The 24,028-nt window shown below is 29.8% G+C and overlaps 4 protein-coding genes across 7 annotated transcripts in view; all 4 read right to left on the bottom strand.

Annotated features, from left to right (window-relative positions):
• The window catches only part of LOC109598144 (death-associated protein kinase related), an 87,407-nt gene extending 74,022 nt beyond the window's left edge, over positions 1–13,385 (bottom strand). For 2 of the 3 annotated variants that reach the window (XR_002191469.2, XM_020013984.2), the window contains exon 1: positions 12,950–13,384. Coding sequence is in view for 2 of the 3 variants with exons in the window: in XM_020013984.2 (XP_019869543.1) it covers positions 12,950–13,071 (122 nt within the window). In the remaining variant the exon portion in view is untranslated. Of the gene's footprint in view, positions 1–12,949 lie in introns of all 3 variants that reach the window. The other variant, XM_020013985.2, reaches the window with a different exon arrangement.
• Positions 13,386–17,160: 3,775 nt separating this feature from the next.
• Positions 17,161–19,749, bottom strand: LOC109598131 (ADP-ribosylation factor-like protein 8B). The gene is made up of 4 exons (XM_020013968.2): positions 19,500–19,749; positions 19,286–19,440; positions 19,071–19,232; positions 17,161–18,370 (listed from the first exon to the last, which is right to left on the bottom strand). Exons 1-4 carry the CDS (start codon positions 19,620–19,622, stop codon positions 18,250–18,252), a joined length of 561 nt encoding a protein of 186 aa, XP_019869527.1. The 5' UTR covers positions 19,623–19,749; the 3' UTR covers positions 17,161–18,249.
• A 533-nt stretch (positions 19,750–20,282) lies between these two features.
• Positions 20,283–20,867, bottom strand: LOC109598136 (HIG1 domain family member 2A, mitochondrial). Its single transcript, XM_020013973.2, has 2 exons — positions 20,582–20,867; positions 20,283–20,523 (listed from the first exon to the last, which is right to left on the bottom strand). Exons 1-2 carry the CDS (start codon positions 20,721–20,723, stop codon positions 20,339–20,341), a joined length of 327 nt encoding a protein of 108 aa, XP_019869532.1. The 5' UTR covers positions 20,724–20,867; the 3' UTR covers positions 20,283–20,338.
• An 827-nt stretch (positions 20,868–21,694) lies between these two features.
• Positions 21,695–24,028, bottom strand: part of LOC109598146 (fringe glycosyltransferase) — a 35,015-nt gene continuing 32,681 nt past the window's right edge. For both annotated transcript variants that reach the window (XM_020013988.2, XM_020013989.2), the window contains 4 exons: positions 23,327–23,397; positions 23,172–23,266; positions 23,031–23,113; positions 21,695–22,252 (listed from right to left, as the gene is read on the bottom strand). In XM_020013988.2, the coding sequence (XP_019869547.2) occupies positions 22,198–22,252; positions 23,031–23,113; positions 23,172–23,266; positions 23,327–23,397 (304 nt within the window). In that variant the 3' untranslated portion in view covers positions 21,695–22,197. The remainder of the gene's footprint in view (positions 22,253–23,030; positions 23,114–23,171; positions 23,267–23,326; positions 23,398–24,028) is intronic.

The following is a 24,028-nucleotide window of genomic DNA, read 5'->3' as shown; positions in this document are numbered from 1 at the left end:
CTCTGTTAGTTTTCTAGATATATCATGATAAAAAATAAAAAAATTTACTTATTTAAAATGTTACCAAAAATTGTGAAAAGAGAAAAAATTCACAAAATTCAATATATAAAAAAATTAAAATAAATAAAAATAAAAGAAAAAAGTCTCAACACTGTTTCATGGATATTAAATATTCTCAAATATTATACTTTTATTAATTTGAAAAAGACACAATAAACATAAAATATATATAATAAAAAATATAAAATGAAATACTACAAAATTTGGAAAAAATAAAAAAAATATTTATTGAAAAAAATATGAGAATAGAAATAATTCACAAAAAATACTTTTCTACCAGCCTTTTAGACCTTAAACTAAATTTTTGTTAATTTATTATAAATATAAAATTTGGAAATTTTATAAAACTGAATAAATTAAAATAATATTCATAGATGCTTAATTAATTTTGTATTAATCAAATTGAATTTACCAAAAAACAAAATAATATATTTATTCAAGTTTCAAAATTAAAATAAATAAAAATAAAGGAAAAAAATCCTAACATTGTTTCATGGGTATTAATAAACTCAAATATTGTATATTATTAATTCGTTTCAATAAAAATAAATTAATACAACGAAATTTAAAATTTTGAAAATTATCACACAACTGCGTGAAAAACAAAAATTCCTTGACAAAATTTACATATTAAGAAATAATAGAAATTCGTATGAATCGACAAGAAAATTAAAAATTTAAAAATTTCATTGTTGAAAACGTTGCAAAATCGTAAGTACATGTAAAAATGTTGTAGCAAATAGTAAATAGTTACGTAATTATTTATAAAAATTTAAAATATTTAAAAACATGTAAAAAAGGCGGTGCAACACAGTAGACATGAATTATAATTAACGTTTCGAATTTCCCAATCCGCGTAACGCAATTATGACGCGTGGGTTTCGGTACATTAATTGCGACAAGCCGAAACGACACGTACCAACCACAAATTAATAGAACGCAAAATTGTCAATTTATTTAACCGGCACGCGATTCTTGAGCAACACTGACAAAATATTACGGGGGAGAAGTCGTCGATCAAAAAAATTATTTCAATATTGTAATAATTGAATGGTGACAGTTAAGTGTCAAGGAGGAATAGATGTTACAAATTCTAGATATGTTAGCTTACGTCATCACCTTCACCGATGGACCGATGCGACGTGCTCACATCTATTTAGACTAGTTTTGTTTCATAAGCAAATCTGAAGTATTTGTTTACATTTAATAATCGGGGCAGTTCTTAAGAAAGAACCGAGCAGTCAAGCTTTAGATGTCGAGGGTTAAAGTACGTTTGTTGTAATAAAGCGTATTATTGTGAATTTAGTGTTTTAATCAAACTAAAAAGACAGATTAACAGTCGCTAATCTATCATCAGAAGTGGGATATCTTCTCGTGAATTATTTCCGGAAGAAAGGACCTAAATTTTTTTTTTTTTTTTTTGTGTTTCTTTGTGAACAAACAATGGCAGACAATAGTGAAAAACACAAACGCGCAGTGATTCCGAACGTTGTGAACATTACCAAAAGTGCATCGGAGAGAGATTAGTAGCAAGAAAGTAACAACAGATTCCAAAAACAAAACATGGAAATTTTATCGACAATGGCCAACGCCCAAACTACTCAAGCAACATTGAAGATGGCTGCGCAGAAGGTTTAAGTGTGGCTGCAGCGCAGTTTCGACTTGTAAGATTTAGAAATTGCATTTGAGGAATATGATTTGAATTTGTCAGGAATGGACGAGTGGGTTACGAAAGAAATAAAAGAACAACCGAATGCCGTTTGATCTCATAAACTCTTCATCAAATTATCAGAGCGCCATCGTTAAAGCCCTTGGACCACTTAAAGACGATATTACGTTTGTTTATGTTGATGATGTGTTGTGCCCTGCTCGACCCATTCAAGAACGTCTTAAGAACTTAAGAAAGGACATTGACGCCCTTAAATATACAAAAATGTAACTTTTTCCAAACATCTGTGAAATATTTAGGTGTGATCGAAAAAGGACTGGCTGGATATTTTAGACATCTTGTGAAAAAACTTTGCTACTTTAACAGCACCAATATCTGCACTGTTACGTGATGGAAAATCGTTTGAATGGACATGTAAATGTGAAAATGTACGATTGACTTCTTATCCGATTTTCAACATTTTTGATCTGGAATTGTCAACCGAACTACATACAGAAGCAAGTTCGTTAGGATTAGATGTCGCTATTAGCTGTCGAATAGAGGAAAGTAGAAACCAAAGTATCACGGACCCTTTGAGGTAACGCATTGTTTACCTAATGAGAGGTACGCACTCCGAAGGATTGGCAGCCGAGGTAGAACAACAATAGCAGCGCATGAACAGTTACGAACCTGGCCAGATACAGAAATTCTATAAGGTATGATGGATATAGATTTATTTAATAAAATTGATGTGTGAATGTGCGTAAAGGTCCCTGCTTAGTAGGCTGTTTAAGGTCCCTGTGTATCAGGCTATATGTGAAGGTCCCTGCTTAGTAGGCTATGATTAAGGTCCCTGCTCGGCAGGCTATTTTTAAGGTCCCTGCGTCGCAGGCTATGTTTGAGGTCCCTACTTTGCAGGCTATGTTTAAGGTCCCTACTTTGCAGGCTATGTTTAAAGGTCCCTGCTCGGCAGGCTATTTTTAAGGTCCCTGCTCTGCAGGCTTAGATTGTTGTGTTCTGGGTCTGTGAGACAAGCGGGTAATAGACCTGGTAGTGGTTGAACCGCCTCTGAGCTCCTGGCTAGAATATGGTATCTTTTGATAGCACTTGAGAGTCATGGGTGTAACAGACCTGTTGATGGTTGAGCCGCCTCTGTGCTTCTAGTGGTTGTTAACTGTGCCACATAACAGTCTATTTTGTTAAATGAAATAAGGTTTAGACTTAGTTCTTCGAATATATTTTGAGCTTGTACTGCTGTTATAATGTTTACAGATTACCGGTGTCAGGTGAATCTTTGCAAAACTGCGGAAGGTGCGAGGACGCCCCACATGTCAGGAAGGCCGTGTTAGCTTACGTCATCACCTTCACCGATGGACCGATGCGACGTGCTCACATCTATTTAGACTAGTTTTGTTTCATAAGCAAATCTGAAGTATTTGTTTACATTTAATAATCGGGGCAGTTCTTAAGAAAGAACCGAGCAGTCAAGCTTTAGATGTCGAGGGTTAAAGTACGTTTGTTGTAATAAAGCGTATTATTGTGAATTTAGTGTTTTAATCAAACTAAAAAGACAGATTAACAGTCGCTAATCTATCAGATATGAATTGAATAAATGGGTTAAAAATGTAGTAATAAACTATTAAAATGAAGGTTTTATATTATATTTAAATTAAATTAGTTAAGTGGTTGATAAAAATGTTGTATGACACAAATTATTGTTATATATCATTAAACTTTTAGACAAAAAAATAATCGTAAATTCAGATAAAAATATTATACTACAATTGGCACATAACTCTTGAGCAACACTAGAAAAATTGCGGGGAAGAATAAATAATCGACAATTAAAAAATATATATTATATTATAATAATTGAAATGTGTCAGTATAGTGTCAAAGGGGAAAGGATGTTACAAATTCAACTAGATATAAATCAAATAAATAGGTTAAAATTTTGTAATAAATTTTTAAAATAAATGTTTTATTAACATTTTCTTTGATGGAACAAAGAAATTATCTAATATATTTGTATCAACTTTGACACTGAAAAATCTTAATAAGTTTTCATCAAAATCAAAATAAAATAACCATTTCAAAAAGCTTCCTTTCGATTTATTAATAAAATTTTAAGACACAAAATATAAAACTACAATTAACGAAGGCTCCGTTATCATTGTATTATAAAAAATATAAGTCTGATAATTATATAAAAATAAATTTTACAATAGTATCATTTCATTAAGCCTGATTATTAATTATCTAATCATAAAATTAATTCATCATTGATAAAATACGTTGTACGATAATAAACCCACTTATTACCATTATCCAATTATGTCCTTCGATCGATTCGATTGATTTTTGTAGCTTGAACTCAATCAACATAAAATTCGTAATGGAGTGGCACAAAAATATTCCTCCAGTCACAAACAGGTTTGTTTTGTGCCGAACAAAGAAGGAAAGTTAGAAATCGTACACGAGCAACAGTGTCAGTTTGATATGTAAATGTGGAGGACCGGAAACCGCACCGGAACTCGCTTATTTTTTAGGGGGAGTCCGAGAAAAACGTCAAACGATGATTCCTATACAAAAGCACCTTTTATAATTAACTCTTTTACCTCCGAACGGAACGTTAAAAACGTTTTAATGGTTATTCAATTTGAGTATGGCACGCTGAATCACAAACTGCTTTGCTTAAGGTAAAGGTCAACTGACGAAATGCACGAGGAAAACTAACTGAATTTATTGCTGACGAAAAACGTCTTGTTTGCAACACACTACTGCTTTACGAAACGATAAATAGAACGGATTCCATGTTTGTGAAATTATACGGTGCGATAATTATTGAAAACAATCATAAAATATGTCCATATTCATGTGGTTTTTTCGCCGTTCTATTGAATAATAACCTGGTAACATTGTTACCTTATAAACGGCATTGAAACTTTTTTTCTGACAGACATTTTCTAATTATCCAACGTGAAACTGCACGTAATAAACTATTTACCGTTTTCAATTTGTTTATTAATACATAATTAAAATGGAATGTTTTATATGATTATATTATTCAAAGTATCAAAAGCTCACAAGATGGAGCTCTTAAAGAACAACCAAAAATATTAATAAATCACTTTAAATGAGCAACAATTAATTAAGAATTTTTAACATAATAAATACAATATTATACATTAAAATTCAATAAAATTTTAAAAGAGTACAAATTATAAATTAAAATGAAAATGTGAAAATAATACAATCCAATCAAATACTCTATCAAAAAAACTATTAAATCATATAAACATATGTTAATTGTTAAATTCAATAAGATTTTAAATTTATATCGACAAATGTCAATAAATCACATGAAAGGAACACCATTTATAAATTAAAATATTATGATAAAAATGTGAAAGGATTAAAAAAAATGAAATATTGTATTAAAAAAACTATTAAATCATAAACTTAAGGAAAATGAATTAAATAAAAAACAATTAATTATAATAAAAAAATAGAAAGAAGTAAGTAAGAAATTATGAAAAATTAATTAAAAGTTTTATTGCAATAAAAAAATCATAAAAGATATTTTTTGTATTTTGTATATTAAATATTATGAAAATAAAAAGAAAAATGTTCACATAAAAAGTAAAATTTTATATTTTAAAATCAATAAAATTTTTAAGACATCGATAAATGTCAATAAATCAGATAAAAAAATTATTAATTAAAATAAATATGATAAAAATTTGAAAAAATACAATCAAATATTATCCTTAAAAATACTATTAAATCATAAACATATGTTATATATTAAATTCAATAAAATTATAAATTTATATCAATCACATAAAAGGAACAGCATTTATTATTTAAAGTAAATCTGATAAAAATGTGGAGGGGTACAAAAAATAAATATTAAAAAAACTATTAAATCATAAACATAAGAAAAATGAATTAATAAAAAATAATATATAATAACAGAGGAAAAGAAATTAGAAAGATTAAGAAATAATTAAAAATATTATGATATAATATTATATATATAATATTAATTAATTAAAATGGTAAATGTGACGAAATGAATGAAAAAATATAAAAAAATCAAATATTATATTCAAAAATTGCAATTTATAATTTAGGAAAATTTTAATTGAAAAATTGCCAAGGAAAAATTCAACGTTTCAATTAAATTTAGTACATTAAATTTAACTAACTAAAAACTTTGTAGTTGAATTTTCGTTTGCGAAAACATTCCATTATCATTAAACATACACTTGACAATGGTAAAAGTATCCAAAAATAACATTTATGAAACGAAACATTTACTCATCATTAATTACGAATTTAATTATGCGCAACAATATTTGCAAGCCGTCCTATGATTAAAACACAAAACCACACAGGAAAAGCTCTTACGTGTGCTATAAAATATAAATTAAAAATATAAAAAGAATCCCACTCCCAATGATTTACTATGCGGAAGCCACCAAAACCGAAATGGCTCAAACAAACCATAAATCAAACAAATCAAAATTAGATAATCGTAGAAAGTTGACTGCATTAAAAAAAAAAAACAGTTTTATGGGCCAGATCGCGGCGACGAGACCGCATAATCCAATTAAAATGTCGCCGTTAATAAAATCGCATTGTCGACTTCCTTTCGATCCGAATCGATGTCAGTTTGAACGGCGAACGACACCGAAAATCGAAAATGCTGTAGAACCAGTTCCTCACTGTCCCCTCTCCTTGCATTTCTAATTTTTTCATAAAGGCAAACTAAAAATTCAATTCGGGTATTCGAAAACGATGTAAGAAAATTCAACAAGGAAGAAAAATAAACCGAGATAAACGGACAGGATATTGGATGCTGTTGTACAAAGTACAGCTGTACCCGCAGCAATTCTACTCAACCTACCTGACCTTGTTAACAATTTCGAATCCAACCGAGAACCGGATTCGAATCGAATCGTTCTTGTGAGAAAGATCTTGACGGAAAAACAATACCGTTACATCTCTCGCCAATTTTTACTTGAAACATATCGAAAATTGGGTTTTGTTGATGACTGCGAGAAGTAAGTGCGGGTCATCAACCTAAATTCCGATAGTTCGCGTTAACGTAAAACGAAAATTAATCCCGTAACAACGGATTGGATTTGGAGTGAACGAGTGAGCCATTAATTATGCCTCGGCGCAGTCGAAAACTGAAACTAGTTTTTCATTGTGTATGGCGTTTTATGTAGGTTGATTTAATTTGAAATTGCCATATTTAAAGAACGGTTTCGTCTTTTCAGACACGATAAATCATGCAAATCGAATTCATCTATTTGAATAAAGGTGTGATTATTAGACGAGTTTTTTTATTATTTGCCTGATTATTTCACCTTGTTGGAAACGAAAATATTATATTATATTGGTCTACAAAATCAGGCTATTTTGGCTACACTAAACACGAAAAGTATATTTTTCATTTGAGCAATTCACCTAGATCTAGATTTATAATATTTATACATAATTTATAAAAAATTAAATTAAATGTTGAAAGATTAAAAATAACCAATTATATAAAAAACAAAATTGTCAATTTAAATTTGTAAATTAAGGTTTATTTTCTCTTCAGTCATTTGGTTTTTGTCCCAGAAAATCTGGGTAGTCAAAGGAATGAACTAGAATCAACACAAACACATGTCTGAAATAAAAAGGAGATATATATCAAAGTTTAAAAAACGAACAAATCATGGCAAACTATCGCTGGTTTCTAATATAAAAAATATTTTTCATTTATTATCTGATTATGATTGAACAAAACTATCGATTAAAAATTTAAAGAGACGTTTAAAATATTTGTTGTCGAGAAAATTCCAATAACGAAAGTGACTATAAATGGACTAAAATTACATTAAATTTGAACATGCTATAGCAAGAAATTCTTGATTTTATTAGATAGATTTTAAGTACTGTCTGTATTGATAGACTGTTTTCAAGTGATAATTTAGAATAACCAATAATTCTTTGAAACACTAAATGTGTTAACTTTATAAAATAGTCACATTAGTCTTTCTAACATCTTATTAAAGAGGCGTTTAAGATATTTGTTTTCGAAAATATTCCAATAACGAAAGTGACTTAAAATGGACAAAAATTACATAAAATTTGGACAAGGAATCCTTCATTAGATAGATTTTAAGTAATGTCTGTGTTCTTAGACTATATTCAACTGATTTAGAATAACCAATAATTCTTTAAAAAAATCTTTGAAGACAACTAAAAACACTAAATGTGTCAATTTTATAAAATAGTCACATTAGTCTTTCTAACAGCTTATGTATAAAAAGTATAAGATATAGATGAGAGATAAAAGAAAATTCTTTCTTTTGATGCTAAGTTTATCGACTTCTATTCAGCCAAATTAAAGTAATAGAATTTTATATTATTCAATGTTACCATTAGTTCATTTTAAGATATATAGGAAGAAGTATATAATAAAAAAATATGTTAAATATTCTTAAGATAAATAACCAACAGTCATAAATGCATCTTTAATTGGTAAATTGGGAACAAAAATCAATTTTCCTGGTAAATCGGTGGATCTTATATTTTAAAGAATTTTTTCAAGGACACTAAAACAGTGGATATATAGATTATTTTTTTAAATTTTTTATAGGATAATATAGATGTTTATAGTTGAATAATTTATTAATTAAAAATGCCCAAAAAACTACTCAAACGATAAAAGCAACTAAAATCATTAACAAATTTCATGAAATTTGAACTTTGTACAGCAGTATTTCGAACATTTTTCTTTCCATTGAAGCTAACTATCGTTGGATTCATAATTTACTCACTTTTCCAAAGAAGTATTATTCATCTCAATCAGACTTGCCGTTTGTCAGGAAGGCACGTAAAGTAAAATACAAATTTGCCATAAGTTAAATAAAAAATAATAAGTTTGCCCCAAAAATAGAATAAAATTTGTAACTTTATCCCTGCAACAAAGAAGGAAAGAACTAGGAAGATCGTCGAGAAAAGAGGAAAACAGAAGATCCACACACACACACCGGTTTTAACCTGGTTAAGTCGTCGGGTTTTCTGGGTTGTCGAATGTAGTTTGAAAAGTCACACCGGCAGACGCGGTTTACAGTTAACCGGCAAGTCTCTTCTCATCTCTTCACACGGTCATCAATTTTACATCTCCCGTACGCGATTTTTCTCTCGCCGTCCTTGACGGCTAAAACGGAACTGACGCAACAACCGATTGTCAACCGAAATCGGTACAATAAAATCGTGCGGCACGATCCCAATAATCCAAACTGGCGCAATCATCAATTCGAAAGGCTCCGATTGTCATTGAACCCCTTCGATTTGCAAAACTGTTGCGCAAACGATTTGGTGGATGTGCACGCAAAACGTCCAAAGGACTAAAAAATATTGCGGGGGTGAGTATTTTCTCGATTCTAATTCGAGCGTACGTAAAAGGCGAACGAAATTGGTTCGACGATAAATCGCGACAAGTCCGCGTGTACGTCCCACAACTAAACAACACTTTTTTCTCCTTTATTTTTCAACGTTTTACCATCTTGTCCACGAGCAATAATGGCACTCGCAATTGAATAAACATGTTTTCAACTCATATAATTACTCAGTTTGTTGGTTGTTAATTTGTTTTGTTTGCCGCTTGTTCAGACAATGAGAGTGGCGTTCGTTGCGTTGTGTTGTAATCAGTTCGAAGACAAAAATTGACAAGGTATGAAAAAAAAATTATCGCTTAATTGTCTTAGGAAGAATGCCATTCAATCGATAAATTGTCGCTCTTATCGAAGTCATTGAAATGTGCGAATTGTTTGGCTATTTAATTTTCGTCACCCGGGGAACCCCCCACTACGTTCTGTTGCACGATAACACATTTAGCATTGAATAGGAAAGATTAAGGACGTTTATCTGAGTAAATATTATAAAAATGAAGCAATTTCATTTTAAATTAAATAATTTGAACTGAATGTGTGTAATAAATAACTCTTTGCTGCTTTTTAATTAACAACAAATAAAAAAAAAATTAAAAATAATAATAAATAATTTTACATAAATTTTTTTCTCACATACTATTATTCATTACATATGAAGTAGTGTATATGTTAGTTTTAAATTTTGAATGGAAATTATTATGGATAACTCAAATGTTGACAACTGGAATGTTTTAATAATTTGAAAAAAATATTTGGCACTAAATTTTAGGATAGAATCCTTGATTTTATTAGATAGATTTTGATTATTTTAATAATTACTGTTAATTATTAATTTAGAATAATTAATTTTTTTTAAATATATCATAACAAAAAAAATAACATAAAAGTATTCAATTTTATAAAGACCAAAATATAAATGACAGATGAAAGAAATTCATTATCGTTATGCTAATTCGTTATTTGTTATCGTTAATTAATTATTTTAAAAAGACTGAATGAATATAATAAGAAAAGTGATAAATGGTTCTAAGATAAATTATACAATGACTTAAATGTATATTTAATTGATAAATTAGAAACATAAATTGATCATTTTGATAACTTTTACACCGTTTCTCTCACTTTTAGTATCATATTTATTTATTTTATAGTTGTACATAAAATAAAAATTTTATATTTTTTCAAATTAAAATAAAAATTGTCATAGAATCTTTTAAACGTTTCTATTTCAAAAAATCATGTTTATATTTCTTGTTCAATTAAAGTTGTTTTATTTGAAAAAAATAATTATTGCCATTGAATTAATTAAAATTATCAATTTCAATGTAATAATATAACCTAATTTAATGTAATTATGCATATTCAAGAAAAAATCATGTATAACAGAAAAAACAATTAACGTCAAAATTGAATTTTTCTAAATAATTCATCGAGAAATTTTAAAAATAGTTCAACAGTCTAAAAATTCCAACACCATGTCTGTCAAAAAAGTTGATGACATTTACAATTTGTTAATAACTTCAAATGTACTGTATTACGTGTGTATTATAAAAAATTTAAAAATACGGATGATCCATTCAAAGTAACTGATTTATAATTAGTTTATGTGAATCATCATCAAATCATCAAAATGATTTTCAACCAATTGCTAAAATTATGTAGTGTCCTGCGAAAAATAATTAAATTTTAAAACAAATTGAATAAAGAAAAGACACGCCTAATAAAATCATGACCAGAGTGGAGTGGTCGATTTGAAACGGAATAAACTTGTAGCAATTTCATTTTACTAGTGTTTTATGCAGTTTAAAAGCTGTAAGTTGTGAGCAATAAACATTAATACACTTTCAATTGTGCAAATTAATAAACGTTGAGTAAATTAACGTGGAAATTTCTATTAATTAGCTGTTCATAATAAGTGTCTGGTTGTAAACTAGCTCGTTTAAACAAAACGTCGTAGGACAATTTCTAACTTATTCGAACCGACATGAGATCCATTTAAGAAAGCCACGTTATTTTTTCGGTCGTTCAAATTGGATTTTTCGTCTGGTTTCACACGGGATTATCATAAATTTGCATATCCGAAACTCCCTAACGGAAACCAAAAAACTCATGTATGTGTGTGTGTGTTTAATTAGCGGTGAAAGTTTTTCCGTTTGTTTTTCGTAAAGGAAAATCGAAAAACTGAACGTGAACCGTGGTAGCAGGCGGGCGTGGGAATCGAACTGTTAACGAGCTAATTAAATTGATATACATGCACTTTACAATCGGTAACATAATACGCTTTGTTCTAATTGCCCAGACCTGACTAATTGGGCCGTTGACCTCAACGATTTGATTCACAACAAAAAGCACAAAAATGCTTTGGATTTGGATTTTCTTGTGCGAGATTCCTCTCGTTTCGGATTGATTTATGCGCGTGACACTTTTCGTCCACGACCAATTAGGCGAAACTGGGACAAATTGAACGACACCTCGCGGCCACAGATGTTTCAGGACCTTTTTTCTCTCTGTTCACGACTTACGTCACGAATTTTTCCTTATGAAATTCGGCCTGGGAACATAAACCAACTGACTTATGAAATGGTTATCTAATTTCTTAATGGAATTTAATTAAGTTAAATTAATAATAATATCTGCGACAACATTATGGCATTATCATATATATAAAACCTTCGGGTATTGTTCGTGGTGACCTTGCATGAATAAATTGCAGCCGGTTTCTAAATGTCTACAAAACGCTGCTTTCTATAACTTGGACATTTTTCTCTTGTAAATATAATATACAAATACTTTGATTAACAAAAGATGGTGCTAAAATAAATAAGTATATATCCAAAGTATTTGTTTTCATTTTGTTTATGTTTTATGTTCAAGTCTGTTTTGTGCTCCCACGATTCGAACGGTCGAATTTTCTTTTGTACGACCATATTTGTCCAGTCTAACGGTATTAAAATTGTAATGCTAATTTAGTCAGTTTTTCCATGTCAGGGAAATGCGAAACGACACACATAAAACACAAACAGGTACAATAACCATATTTACTGTTGCTCAAATAATAATATTGTCTAGGTATGATCATAAAATGTAAATTTATCCAAGTCAATACCAAAGAATACAAAGATTTCGGTCGATTCTGCAGGTTCATATATAAATGTGTTCTGCGTCACGTTTTTAATTTTATATATGGTAATTTATTGAAACAAAAAAACAACCAATAAATTATAAATCAATTTTATTTTAAATACAATATATAATTCAAGTCCAGGACCTATTATTTATCTCATGGTTAGACATATATATATATCAAAAATTGTATTTTTACATTTTATTGACTAATATAATAATGGATTTAAACATTATCATTTATCTTGAATTTTTATAGAATTATCTTATATAAATTTATATAAAATTTTCCCATACACTTGTTGATAATTTGAACAAGCTGATAAAACTGTTTTTTGTGATCACATTAAATTTTAAATTTATTTTGATATAATTAAAAAAATGTGTTTGTTATTAATTTTTCGTACTCATATTTTAGAATATCAAGAAGTATTATCGAAAAGTAATTAATTCGATAAAGATTAATAAACACAACTCGAGTGTTTACATACATTATTATAAACAAAGTGTATAACAAATTCCTTAAACACAACAATAAATATTTACAATTTTAACGGAGAAAACGAGACGAATGGCTAATAAGCCGAGAATCTGCGCATGAAACAACACAACTGGCGGAAGAAAAAGATGAAGAAAAAGACTAAAAAAAAATCAACCGTACCTGCCAAGTGGTGTTTTATCCACGTCGTAAACGGTGGAAATGGGTGTTCTAATAACGTAATCCTCCAGAACACCGTCGGCAATTTGAAGCAAACCCTTTCTTGACGTGGTGAACCCCATCATGTTTGTTTGCCCCCGGGAACGGTAAAACCGCCTTCACTGACAGTCCGGTCCCTTTTTTAAGGTTAGGTCAGCGTTCAACCCCTTATGATTTTCACGCGCGGACTAAACGGATCGAAACAGTCCAGAACGATGTAAACACCTCAGCTACCCTTTGCTAACATTTCACACTGTCACCGGAACACACGGGTCACTTTGCATGCGACGACGATTCGTTGTGCGCGCACCGAGAAAACATGGAACAGAACACAATCAAGCCTGGACACGACCGGACGTGCAGCCTGCTATGCTCTACGTCAAACTGAGATCTTGTCGCGGATGACTGGCCGTTGATCGGAGCCTTCAAACCGAAAAAATGCCGTTGCCATGCAACTGTCGCCATCTAACCGCTGTATGTCAACTTACGTTGAATAATTTTGTCGAACACTGTTTACACTATATATTTCAAGTGTAATACAATTAAAATCACAAGAGAATATTAAAAAAAATGTAATATAACAGTTAAGATAATATTAACATAAACAATAACATAATATAAAACAATAACGCTACTCCATGTGTTTTGAAAAAACTGTAAATTTTTATGTACTCTACAGATTTTTTATTATATTTTATTGCTAAAAAATTATTAAACGACATTTTTTATTCAACTAAAACAATAATGCTAATGTATTGCGATTTTTAATTTTTATTAGAATGAAATAATATCTAATTAGAATATTTTTTGTGTATTCAAAATTTAATTCTGATAATTAGAAGCTAATATACTTATATTTAGGGTAATTTGAATGAACTAAGCATGAAAAGCATTATATACATTTTATTGCCAGTTAATAATTTGCCCTAGATAATAGGATATTTGTAATCCTTTGCCCATATAATATATAAATGATAATCCCGATTAAGATAAATAATAGTCTATTAGATAGGCGATTAAAATCAGATTCATTGTGAAAATGTTTAGAAAGGTTCCATTTTTTGATAATCAGTCATTTCCAACACTTAAGTATTACTTTCCATAACAAATAATTCGAATAACACAAGTTTTTTTAATGAATAGTTTATTCAAATACGTTTTAAGTCCAGGTTAACCAAAATCAAATTCATTATGAAAATGATTTAATGGTAAGAAAAATAATAATAAAGTTTTAAATTTTATGTTTCAGCCATTTGAACAATGTCAAGTGTTACCTCTTAAACTTTTATGATTTTATCGATCACCTCTTATAAGAAACCGTTGTTTCATCATTTATTAGTTCCTGAAGCTTTTGATATCTTCTTTCTACTATAGTCATAGATTAATGAAGACTTTCACCTTGAAATTGTAAATCATAGAATCTGTTAAGTTACTAAAATCAATGAAAATATAATAAATCTTAATTGTATTTGAACCTGAAAATTTAATTCAAATACAGTCGTCGTTAAATCATAATGTGAATTACTTAATCTTTCAAAAGAACTCTGTTATATTGGTTTGCTTCAAAGCAGGCTGCTCAACTTTTTTTAAGAGAAAGAGTACCTGAAATGCTTTTTTATCATTTTCGGTTTGTAGACAAAAGCTTTATAAGGTGTCGAATGAGACTCTTGCTTCCTTAACTGACACCTCTGCCAAAGGTTCTGATGTATCGTCCTCATCTTCATCGTTGTTGGTTTTATTGTTGGTTCTTCATCATCTGTAATTATTGTAAGATTTCTTCTTTTATAAAACTGAACTTTTTGAAGAAGTAGGGAGTCGTTAGGGGTGTAACAGCTCTCCATGTCAATTAGTAAAATAGCCGTCAGAACCGTGATACTCGCAGTCGAGACTGTCTTAAAATTATACATCATCCTTTGGTCCAATGGTTCCAATTTGAAAGTTGTATTCGACAGAAGTAGAGTTGTACGTTAGACAATGTAGGAGGACTGTTGTGGTCAGTGCAATTGTCTGAAAAAAGTAAAATTTTCCGCGTTTGTCGTTTCATGTCCCCATTAAGTTCTGTAGTCATCCGAGCTTTTTTGTTAGCACCATAGTCACTAAGGGTTTAAGTTTTTCCGATCCGTCTATATTTACTGCAAGTAAAACTGTCAATCTGTCTTTACTATGTATTCCCCCATGACATTTTTCGTCTTTATTAGTAAGCGTCTTGTCAGATAAACATTTGAAAAATAGGCCAGTTTCATCAGTATTAATAATGTCTCGGGCATCAGTCTATTATCAACTCCATTTTCTCTTTTTGAAATTTGTAAGCCACCCTTCACTGGCCGCAAAGTTTTTGATGCTTAGAGTAGACGCGAACTCTTTTGCTTTTTCCTTTAACAATTTTCCGCTAATAGACACTTTTTGTCCTCTACACTGTCTTAACCAAATGACCAGGCTTTCTTCGAGACGAGGAAATTCTACCTTTAGTAGTTCTTTTCCTTACTCCAGCAGTCTGAGTAGCATACATTTTCTCCTTGTGCTTTATTATGGTTAAAGGAGTACTCAGAGGAATCTTAAATTCTTTAGCAACATCACTTTTTTTCTCACCTTTTTTCGTTCGAATTACCAAGTACATGAAAATGTATTGATTTAGTTCGAAATATAAAGAGATTTTCTAACGAACTCGTAATAACTTTAAATTATAGAGAAGGTTTGAATTAACAAGAGTCGACTGTTATTTAATATGAATATCTCTTAGAAATAATGAGTATTAATTGAAACATTTGCCACTTATGTATGCCAGTGCATAAATTGTGAGTCTGTAGAGGTGGTACTTTGAAGTAATTAGAGTATAAAAAAAACTTGTTAGTGACTTTATGGAATGAAGTTCAAACAGTCATTAAATTCATTCTCGTTATATAATGTAACGACATGAAGACTATTTAAGTTATTTAAATTTACCATGTCATCGGTTTACATTATTGAAAAACGCAAATTAGTGTATTTGATGCTACATTTAAATTGTTGTAATTTCACACACTTCATTAATATTTAAAATTGAGTATCTATATTTGTTCGAATTTATAGGTCGATGTTTGCTTATTAATTTTAATTATTAATATAGTCGAAATTCAATAACTCGAATTTTTGATAACTTGAACCAAATTGGTTCTCGATTTTTTTTGTGAAAAATCATGATTCAATTTATCGAAGTTCAGCTGTAGTTATAACAATTTGAAACAATGTTGTTTTAGTAACCTACACTTGCAAATCATCACTGTTAGTAGCAAATAGAGGTGTTGTATGCAAAAAACTTCTCAAGCATCTAAAGAAATATTCGAATGGTCCAATAAATGGAAGATAAAGTTACGTAGATTGAAAGGCGGTAGACTCAAATAAGATGGATACTGTTTCAATACCGATTTCAAATTGAAAGCAAATATATAAATGGAGCAACGAAGCTAAATATCTAGTGTTGTCATGGATATAGTACTTTGTATTAGCATATGAAGGAAGCAAGAGCAACAAACAAGAGGAAATGTATCGGCTTCTGTCGCTTTTATGTAGGAAAAATGTCCTGAATTTGAGCTCCAAACTAGCATTGATTAGAACGATACGCAGGGTTAAGCTTTCTTATAGTTCAAAAGTTTGAGGTTTTCCAGCTAAGTCATATATCAAATAATTATATTAAAAGGAAAATATTTAACATATCTATCGAGATCAGCCATGGCAATTTCTTTGAGAATTTATAAAAAGCGAGTGAAGAAGGCAATAGAAATAGAGCAGTCCCTTAATTTCTAAAAGCAGGAATTCAGAGGTATTATTTTTATTTATTGAATATACTACGGTATTTATTATAAAGCAATTTTTATGACATTACTTTATTAAAAATTAAAATGAATGTTTATAATTAAATACTGTTATGTGTTTTAATTAATCTAATAAGACATCTTTTTTCCGCTAAAATAATAAAATAACTTAATTTTTAATTTTAACCGTCATATTATTCTCTCTCCAACTTGAGAAAATTTTCAATTAAATCTATTTTTATGTTCTTAGATTTATTGAATGTACCAGGGAATTCATTCAATCAAATTTGTTTGTTATAATACTGACTGAATTCCTTTTTATTCTTGAATACAAAAATTTTCTAAAAAAAGATCATAAAAACTATTAAATAAAAATATTTGGCGTTGATTAAATTGATTAGATTTTATTATTCTTTGAGATAAAGCTTTACATTTTTGTCTGTATAAAACTGAGGAGATTCAACAAATTATTAAAACGTTCGTATAGTAAATTTTTGAACGTCATAATAATTTGCTGTGCATAAACAATATTATGTGTATACAAACACATATATATATATATAGATACCAAAGTATTTATAAAAAATAATATACAACACAATATAATAATAATAATAATAATATAAAAATCTCACTTTGTACAAATAATTATAAATTAATTAGATTGTAAACTAAACATACACCACAATATATACTTTTTTAAATAATATTTTTCTGCTATTTACTCTTAACTTGATACTAATCTATGTATTTAGTGTTTAAATGTCAAATTGAACATACTGTAAAAATATTGACTGAAAAAATTAAAAAATTCGGTGAATGACAATTTCAATTTAACAACTTTTATGTATTTATCGCACTATAAACTGATTAAAATGTAACTAATCTAAAAAAAGCCTCACGACTAGGTGGTAAAAGTCCTTAAATTACAACGTTACCGTCTTTTATATAACTTTACAAATTCAGCACATTTACAGTAATCAATCAGTTAAATTATTTTGTGTTTTGACCCCCGATTCAATTTCAAACCACGCATCAGTTCACGATCAATGATTAATTTTAATTGTTATTCAACCCTGCATAATTCAAAGTAAAAAAACTGGTCCTGTTTGAATATACATCGGCGCGCGATTTGAAATTAAAATCGGGTAATCCCAAAGTAACCACATTCTGTACAGTCCGTATTAATTTTACTATTAGTCTTGAAGAAACTAATTTCAATATAGAGACACAGCCTTGTTCAATAACGAAAAATTAATACAAGTTAATTAGCCACTACTGTGCACAAAAGAAAATAACCAGCAATATTATTATATAATCACAGGAACGAAAACGTTGCCGGGTGCGAATACAAAACGGATTCCTTCAAGATCGTAACAATTGATTTTTGAAAATGGTCGAATGGTGTTTACTTTGACACAGACTTTGAAAAATATTACTAGTCCCGCCGCCCCCGTTTTCGATACCGCACACTTAACGCATGCCCGATTTGGAATGGGCGATCAACCACTGCAACGTTATGTCGATGTTGTCCTTCTCCTTGCACGAGATCGAGTAGCAGCAGATCTCGCGGTCTTGTATCGCTGAGAGATTCCTGAAATTAATGTACTCGTTTTACAATCGGGAGTTTACAACAAAGAATAATTATAAAATAGCATTTCAGAACTAAAAATAAATATAGTTCTTTTCTAATTGAAACATTTATTAATGTTAAGTCTTCATTTTATTGACTCTTAGTGAATGCCACAAAGGCGCATATGCTGCTTTAGACAATAAGCAAAAAAATATCCTAGATGAAATTTAGCTAATAACTTTCTTTAAAATTAAAACTGAAATAACTACTAACTGGTTATGGTAATCATAATTAGTTAAGAATACCATTTTTCTTCTAAATTATGCAAACACTTTGTATATAAATTTCGTCAACAAACTAAAATTGCCAGAGAGGAAACAGTGAATATTTTATTTTATGTAATTTAATGTACTTGTGCACATATTATCATAAATTCTAACTATGATAAATTTTCTACACCCCTAAGCACACACAAAAAGGAGTACAATGATTTTTGTTTGTGCATAAATAAATATTAATTTAATTTAAACTAAGTAATAAAGTTTATAAATTTTCAAGGAGATCATTTAAATATTTTGCATAAAAAATATTAGAAAATACTTAGTGACTAATCTAACAGTTGCCAGCTTGACATTACACATCACAAATTATCTAAACAAAACATTTTTTGTCCTTACAAATGTGATATACACACTACCTAATGACATTGTTCTAAACTTACATTCTTTCAATAAGGCCATTTTCGTCTAAAGCTTGTGGTTTGTCCCTCTTGTTGCCTAAAACCAACACTGGAATTCCTGATAGTTGTGGTTTGTCCAATAGATTGTGCAGCTCATTTCGTGAAGCTTCAATCTTATCAGGATCAGCAGCATCCACCATGTACCTAAAATTTAAGGGCTCTTATCCCATTGAAAAGTTATAATTTATAAATCTTACACAATGGCATTGACACCCCTGCAATACCGTTCCCACATGGATCGGAATCTTGGCTGTCCTCCAATATCCCAAACTTTAATGGTAACATTCCCCTTTGTGATCTTCCTCATATTAAAACCAACTGTTGGAATCATGTCTTCACTGAACTGTCCACTCTTTAACAACGACAACAGATCGATGTTTGCACAGAAATTATCATTTTAACGTTACTCACCGCTATAACATTAACAAAAGTAGTTTTGCCTGAATATTGGAGTCCGACGAGTGTCAGTTCCATTTCTTCCTTCCAAAACAGACTGCGGAACCAGTCCAATAATCTGTTCATTAGGCTCAACATTTTCACGGCGATTTCGAAACTATATTACAATCTATAATGTCGTATTCTGGAAAACGAAAATAAATTTAACTTTAACCCAGCCCCGAATGTCAAAATCTCTATCGGGTTGTTGTGTTTTGCGTAGAGGGCGGTGACTATTAAACCGCCAAATTCAAAAGTTCACCATTGAAGAACACTGAATTCAACATGTTAACAAAAGGATTCTGATACTGTTATCTGCATAAACGATAGATAAATACAGTTTCAAAGGTTTATTCAACCTTGGCGGAATTTTTGAACGTGGTACGGATATTGATTTGTGACTCAACTAAATGATATGGGTGAATCATTTATTCTAGTCTTGAGTTTATTTTCAATAAAACTGTGGCCAATGAATTAAAGTAAAAATAAAAACTAAATTAGGTAATTAATTATTTTTATATTTTTGGTTAATTAACTTCAAGATAACTCTATGATACAATTGTACTAATTTAAAATAAATTATTTCTCATTCATTTAAAATTATTTTATTTACAATGTCTTTATCATATAAACACATAACTAAATAAATTCCAATGTCGACAACCTTATTATTCCAAAAAAAAGCTTACTCACTTATGTTTTGCTCATAAAAACATTCGGCTGGCTATTCATTCAATAACACAAATAAAATGATTTCAGTTAAATTATAACAATTGTATTTACATGATCTACCCTAATTGTTAACATTGAACATGTCAGATTGGTTTTTGTGCCTTTTCTGCCTGTTTCTGGGCCCCAAGTCCAACGCCGACGACCAAAGCTAAAACGGTGAGACCCTGGGCGACGATCCTAGTCCGCATCATGTACTGGGACATTTTTCTGTGACCAGTTCTGAAAGTCCAAAGGCCATAACCCAATGCTCCTGTTGTTGCCAAACATCCTGTATTAAAAGTTCGAGTTTTATTTACTTGTACGAAAGAATATGTTATGTAATTTACCAATCGGTACAAAGGGATTTTCTTTAAATTTTCTTATGAATTTTTGTGAATGAGTCTCGAGTGGCATTAATGTGTCCATGTCCTTTTGTAATGTCAACCAATCGAATTGTTCCATGTCTTCGTCCGTTAATTCCTTAGCCATTTCCACCTGTTATGATTTACTAATGATTTAAAACTTATGATTATGATCGACAGCTTTTGGCATAACCTAACAATTATACAAATAAAACTACAACAGCTGATCCGACTTTCAATTTTGTTAAATGTCTTGTTGACAGATTGCGCCGGCAATGTGTAACATTTTTTATTTTTAGATAATATTGTCAAATTTATAAACCTCGAAAAGTCAGTAAATTTTAATTAAATAAATAAATTATAAAGGAATATATATAGGCAATACAGATTACACGCTGTTAAAAGGTTGCCTACCTTGTTGGGATTGAAACAAAAATATTTCTTATGGAAATTGTGTACAAAACGTTTCAAACTGATTGACTTTGGATATATTTTCAAAAAAATAAAACAAACTGACTTTAACAGTTTCTTAAATATTTACGAAAACTGACTTTTTTCACATTTTGAAAAATTTATATTACTTTTTTAATTAATTTTTTTGACAAACAAAAATATTTTGCTGAGACTTTCTTACATTACTTATTTAAAACATTTTTATTTCAAATAAAAATCATAAACATAGAAGACAAATATTATGACACAATTATTAATTTTCATAAAAATATCATGTTAGCAATAAGACATTATTTTCCATGTGATTCATAGATGCAAACATTAAATATCTTGAAATTGAACAAATTTTCGTTACATCTCTACTGAAGATATTTTAATATATCTCAAATTATACATATTTTTATACGAATTTCATTTGAAATAAAAATTTTCTACAAATTATCTAGAAATGTTTATGATATTTTTGAGAAAAATATCTTATATTACATAAAAAGTGTTTATAAAAAAATATATAATTTTATTTAAATAAAAATGTAATATAAATTATTATTTAAAGGTAATCAATGAATTTTCTTTTTCAGCTTGTAATAATATTCACATTAAAGAAAACTAATTCTGTAAGCAAATATAAATAAAACCAAACAATAATATTCAACGATTTATTTTCAAAAAAATATAAAATAGCTTAACAGTTGCTCTGTGATAAATACAATTTATATAACTATAGATACATACTATTGAGCAATAATATCCATTCAAGAGTGTCTTTAAAATTATAACAATCAAGTGAATATTCCTTAAACTATGGTCGATATTGTAACGTGCACTTAAAATACTTGTCTTTTTAATATGTATTTTACAAACACACATTGCGTTTTTATCACATAAAAAAATTACAAAAAATACGTTTCCCACTTAACAAAATCAATATGTTTAAATTCTCGGTTGTTAAAATTAAATTAAACCTAAATACCATTAACGCTGCCATTGAAGAGAAAAAATTCTGCATTGCACAAATAAATATACGGATTAATTTCATTTCGGGACTAGTTAGAACGAAATTACCAGTACGTTAAACAATACTATTTACAAGATCACAGTCGGTAATTGTTTGATTCAATTGCAAAAAAAACATAAAACGTAGAAATTCACCTCGGACAGAAATTGAAGCGTGGAAACAAGTGGCAGTGCAGCGACAAAAACCTGAAAAACAAAATCATCCTTTAAAAAAAATAGCAGCGTCACGTTTTTAAATCAGACAAATTGGTTTGTCACAATGGATTTTTGGGAAATCGGTAAATGTGAACTTTTGTATGGCCGTAATAACTTAATTATGTGGCAGGTTGAAAAAAATCACAAAGGATCCAAGTATCAAAGCGTCGTAATTATCTGGTTGTGTGTCTTTATATGGATTATTCCGAAGCAAATTATAGACGGTGTTCGATTTCACGCTGACAACCATAAAAAAATATATAGAAGAGTTGATTTACTAGTTATTTTGTGGTAATTAATCACAGGATTCAGTGATTTAAAGCGCAATTGTCTCGGTAATAAGACACAATCGGATTAAGCGGATTCCGTAATTTTCTTTCGCGTAATTGCACTTAAAAAGGCAACAAGAAACGAGACAATTAATTGCCGCTTACATAATCTCGAAACGGCCGCAAAAAGAAAAATAAATAAAACTTGCGGCGATTTCTCTTTACATTCACGCACTATCTACTATGTAATAATAATAACAACAACATAATGTAATTTGTGAATAACATCTGTATAATTCGTGAGACGTTAATTAAGTTATTAAGTTGACGACGGGGTGTCGAGGACTCAATTTCCCAAAAAGTCATTGTGTAAAAAATCGTATTTTCACGGTGGTCATATAATGTTACTGTATGGTTTCTTTGTGTCCGACTAAAAACTCATTTAAATCCCGGATTTGACTCTATTGAATCAAGTAATCGAGATGTTTACATTGCTGTACCTTTTCGGATCGTATTTCACGTCGAATCCCTCCACCTTCACCACGTTCCATTCCTCCTTATTTTTGGAATAACTGAACGAAATCTGAAAATAATTATAGAATTAAATGGATTTTTAATAAAAGGATAATGTTTCAACTTACTTGATCCTGCAACATATCCCTACGAATAAACTTCATAGGTTCGAGGTGAGAGTGAAAATGGTCAACGACAGTCAAAGGTTTCCTCAGCAGGTGCTCTGCAAATTAAAAGTAAAAATAACAATAAAAATATTTACAAACAATTAAAACGGACTCACCAATAATGTAACCCATGGTAACATCGTCTGGCAATCTGATTTTTTCACCAATGCTGATGAATTTTCCTCCACTGCAACAAAGAACCACATAACTAAACTAAAATTTTAGACCCAATAAAAGAAAAATACTGTTAGGATTGTTGCGGTCGGAAATTATCTCACTAATTGACAGGCGGATTAGATACGAGCGGCACCATTAATTCGGGAATCGTCTCCGAAAACAGATAAAAATTAACGAGAGCGGACCGCAGAAGAGAAAATATTCGGACCCAATTAAAAAGTTAAGGGCTAGTTTGATCGAAGCGTTTTTGTGGTCGCCGCGTTTCAAATTCCTATTAATTAGGTCTTTTTTTATGTCGATCGACGTTTTTATCGAAATGTTTCCTTTTACAATACAAATAGCTGTCGGTTCTGTTCTGAATTTTACTTAAAAAACGTTATCGGGGTGGAGTTTTGTATCGATCTGACTTGGAAGTGAAAAAAAAAGACACAAATTGCAAAAAGGGGTTCGCTCGTCCGTTGGATAATTTGCAGTAATATCCGCTCACGGATACCACCTGTCGTCTAGCGAGGTTTAAAACGTTTCTTTTTTTACTCTTTCTCGTTTTATATCAGATGTTTTGTATTTTTTTCCAACAGAATCTTTAATTTATCAGAGTTTTAGATTATATAAATCAACTATAATTGGATAAAGACAGTCAA

The sequence above is a fragment of the Aethina tumida genome, chromosome 5 (assembly GCF_024364675.1).
Source record: "Aethina tumida isolate Nest 87 chromosome 5, icAetTumi1.1, whole genome shotgun sequence".
In the NCBI taxonomy this organism is placed as follows: Eukaryota; Metazoa; Arthropoda; class Insecta; order Coleoptera; family Nitidulidae; genus Aethina; species Aethina tumida.
The sequence above is the reverse complement of the archived record's forward strand: the minus strand, read 5'-3'. Positions and strand labels throughout refer to the sequence as shown.

Excerpts from the sequence above, each read along its gene's own strand:
- LOC109598131 (XM_020013968.2), bottom strand. The coding sequence starts at position 19,622 with ATGTTGAGCCTAATGAACAGATTATTGGACTGGTTCCGCAGTCTGTTT. Across the intron at positions 19,441-19,499 it reads CTTTTGTTAATGTTATAGCG|AGTGGACAGTTCAGTGAAGA; the intron begins GTGAGTAACGTT and ends TCGTTGTTAAAG. Across the intron at positions 19,233-19,285 it reads AGGGGTGTCAATGCCATTGT|GTACATGGTGGATGCTGCTG; the intron begins GTAAGATTTATA and ends CTTAAATTTTAG.
- LOC109598136 (XM_020013973.2), bottom strand. The coding sequence starts at position 20,723 with ATGGCTAAGGAATTAACGGACGAAGACATGGAACAATTCGATTGGTTG. Across the intron at positions 20,524-20,581 it reads AAATCCCTTTGTACCGATTG|GATGTTTGGCAACAACAGGA; the intron begins GTAAATTACATA and ends CTTTTAATACAG.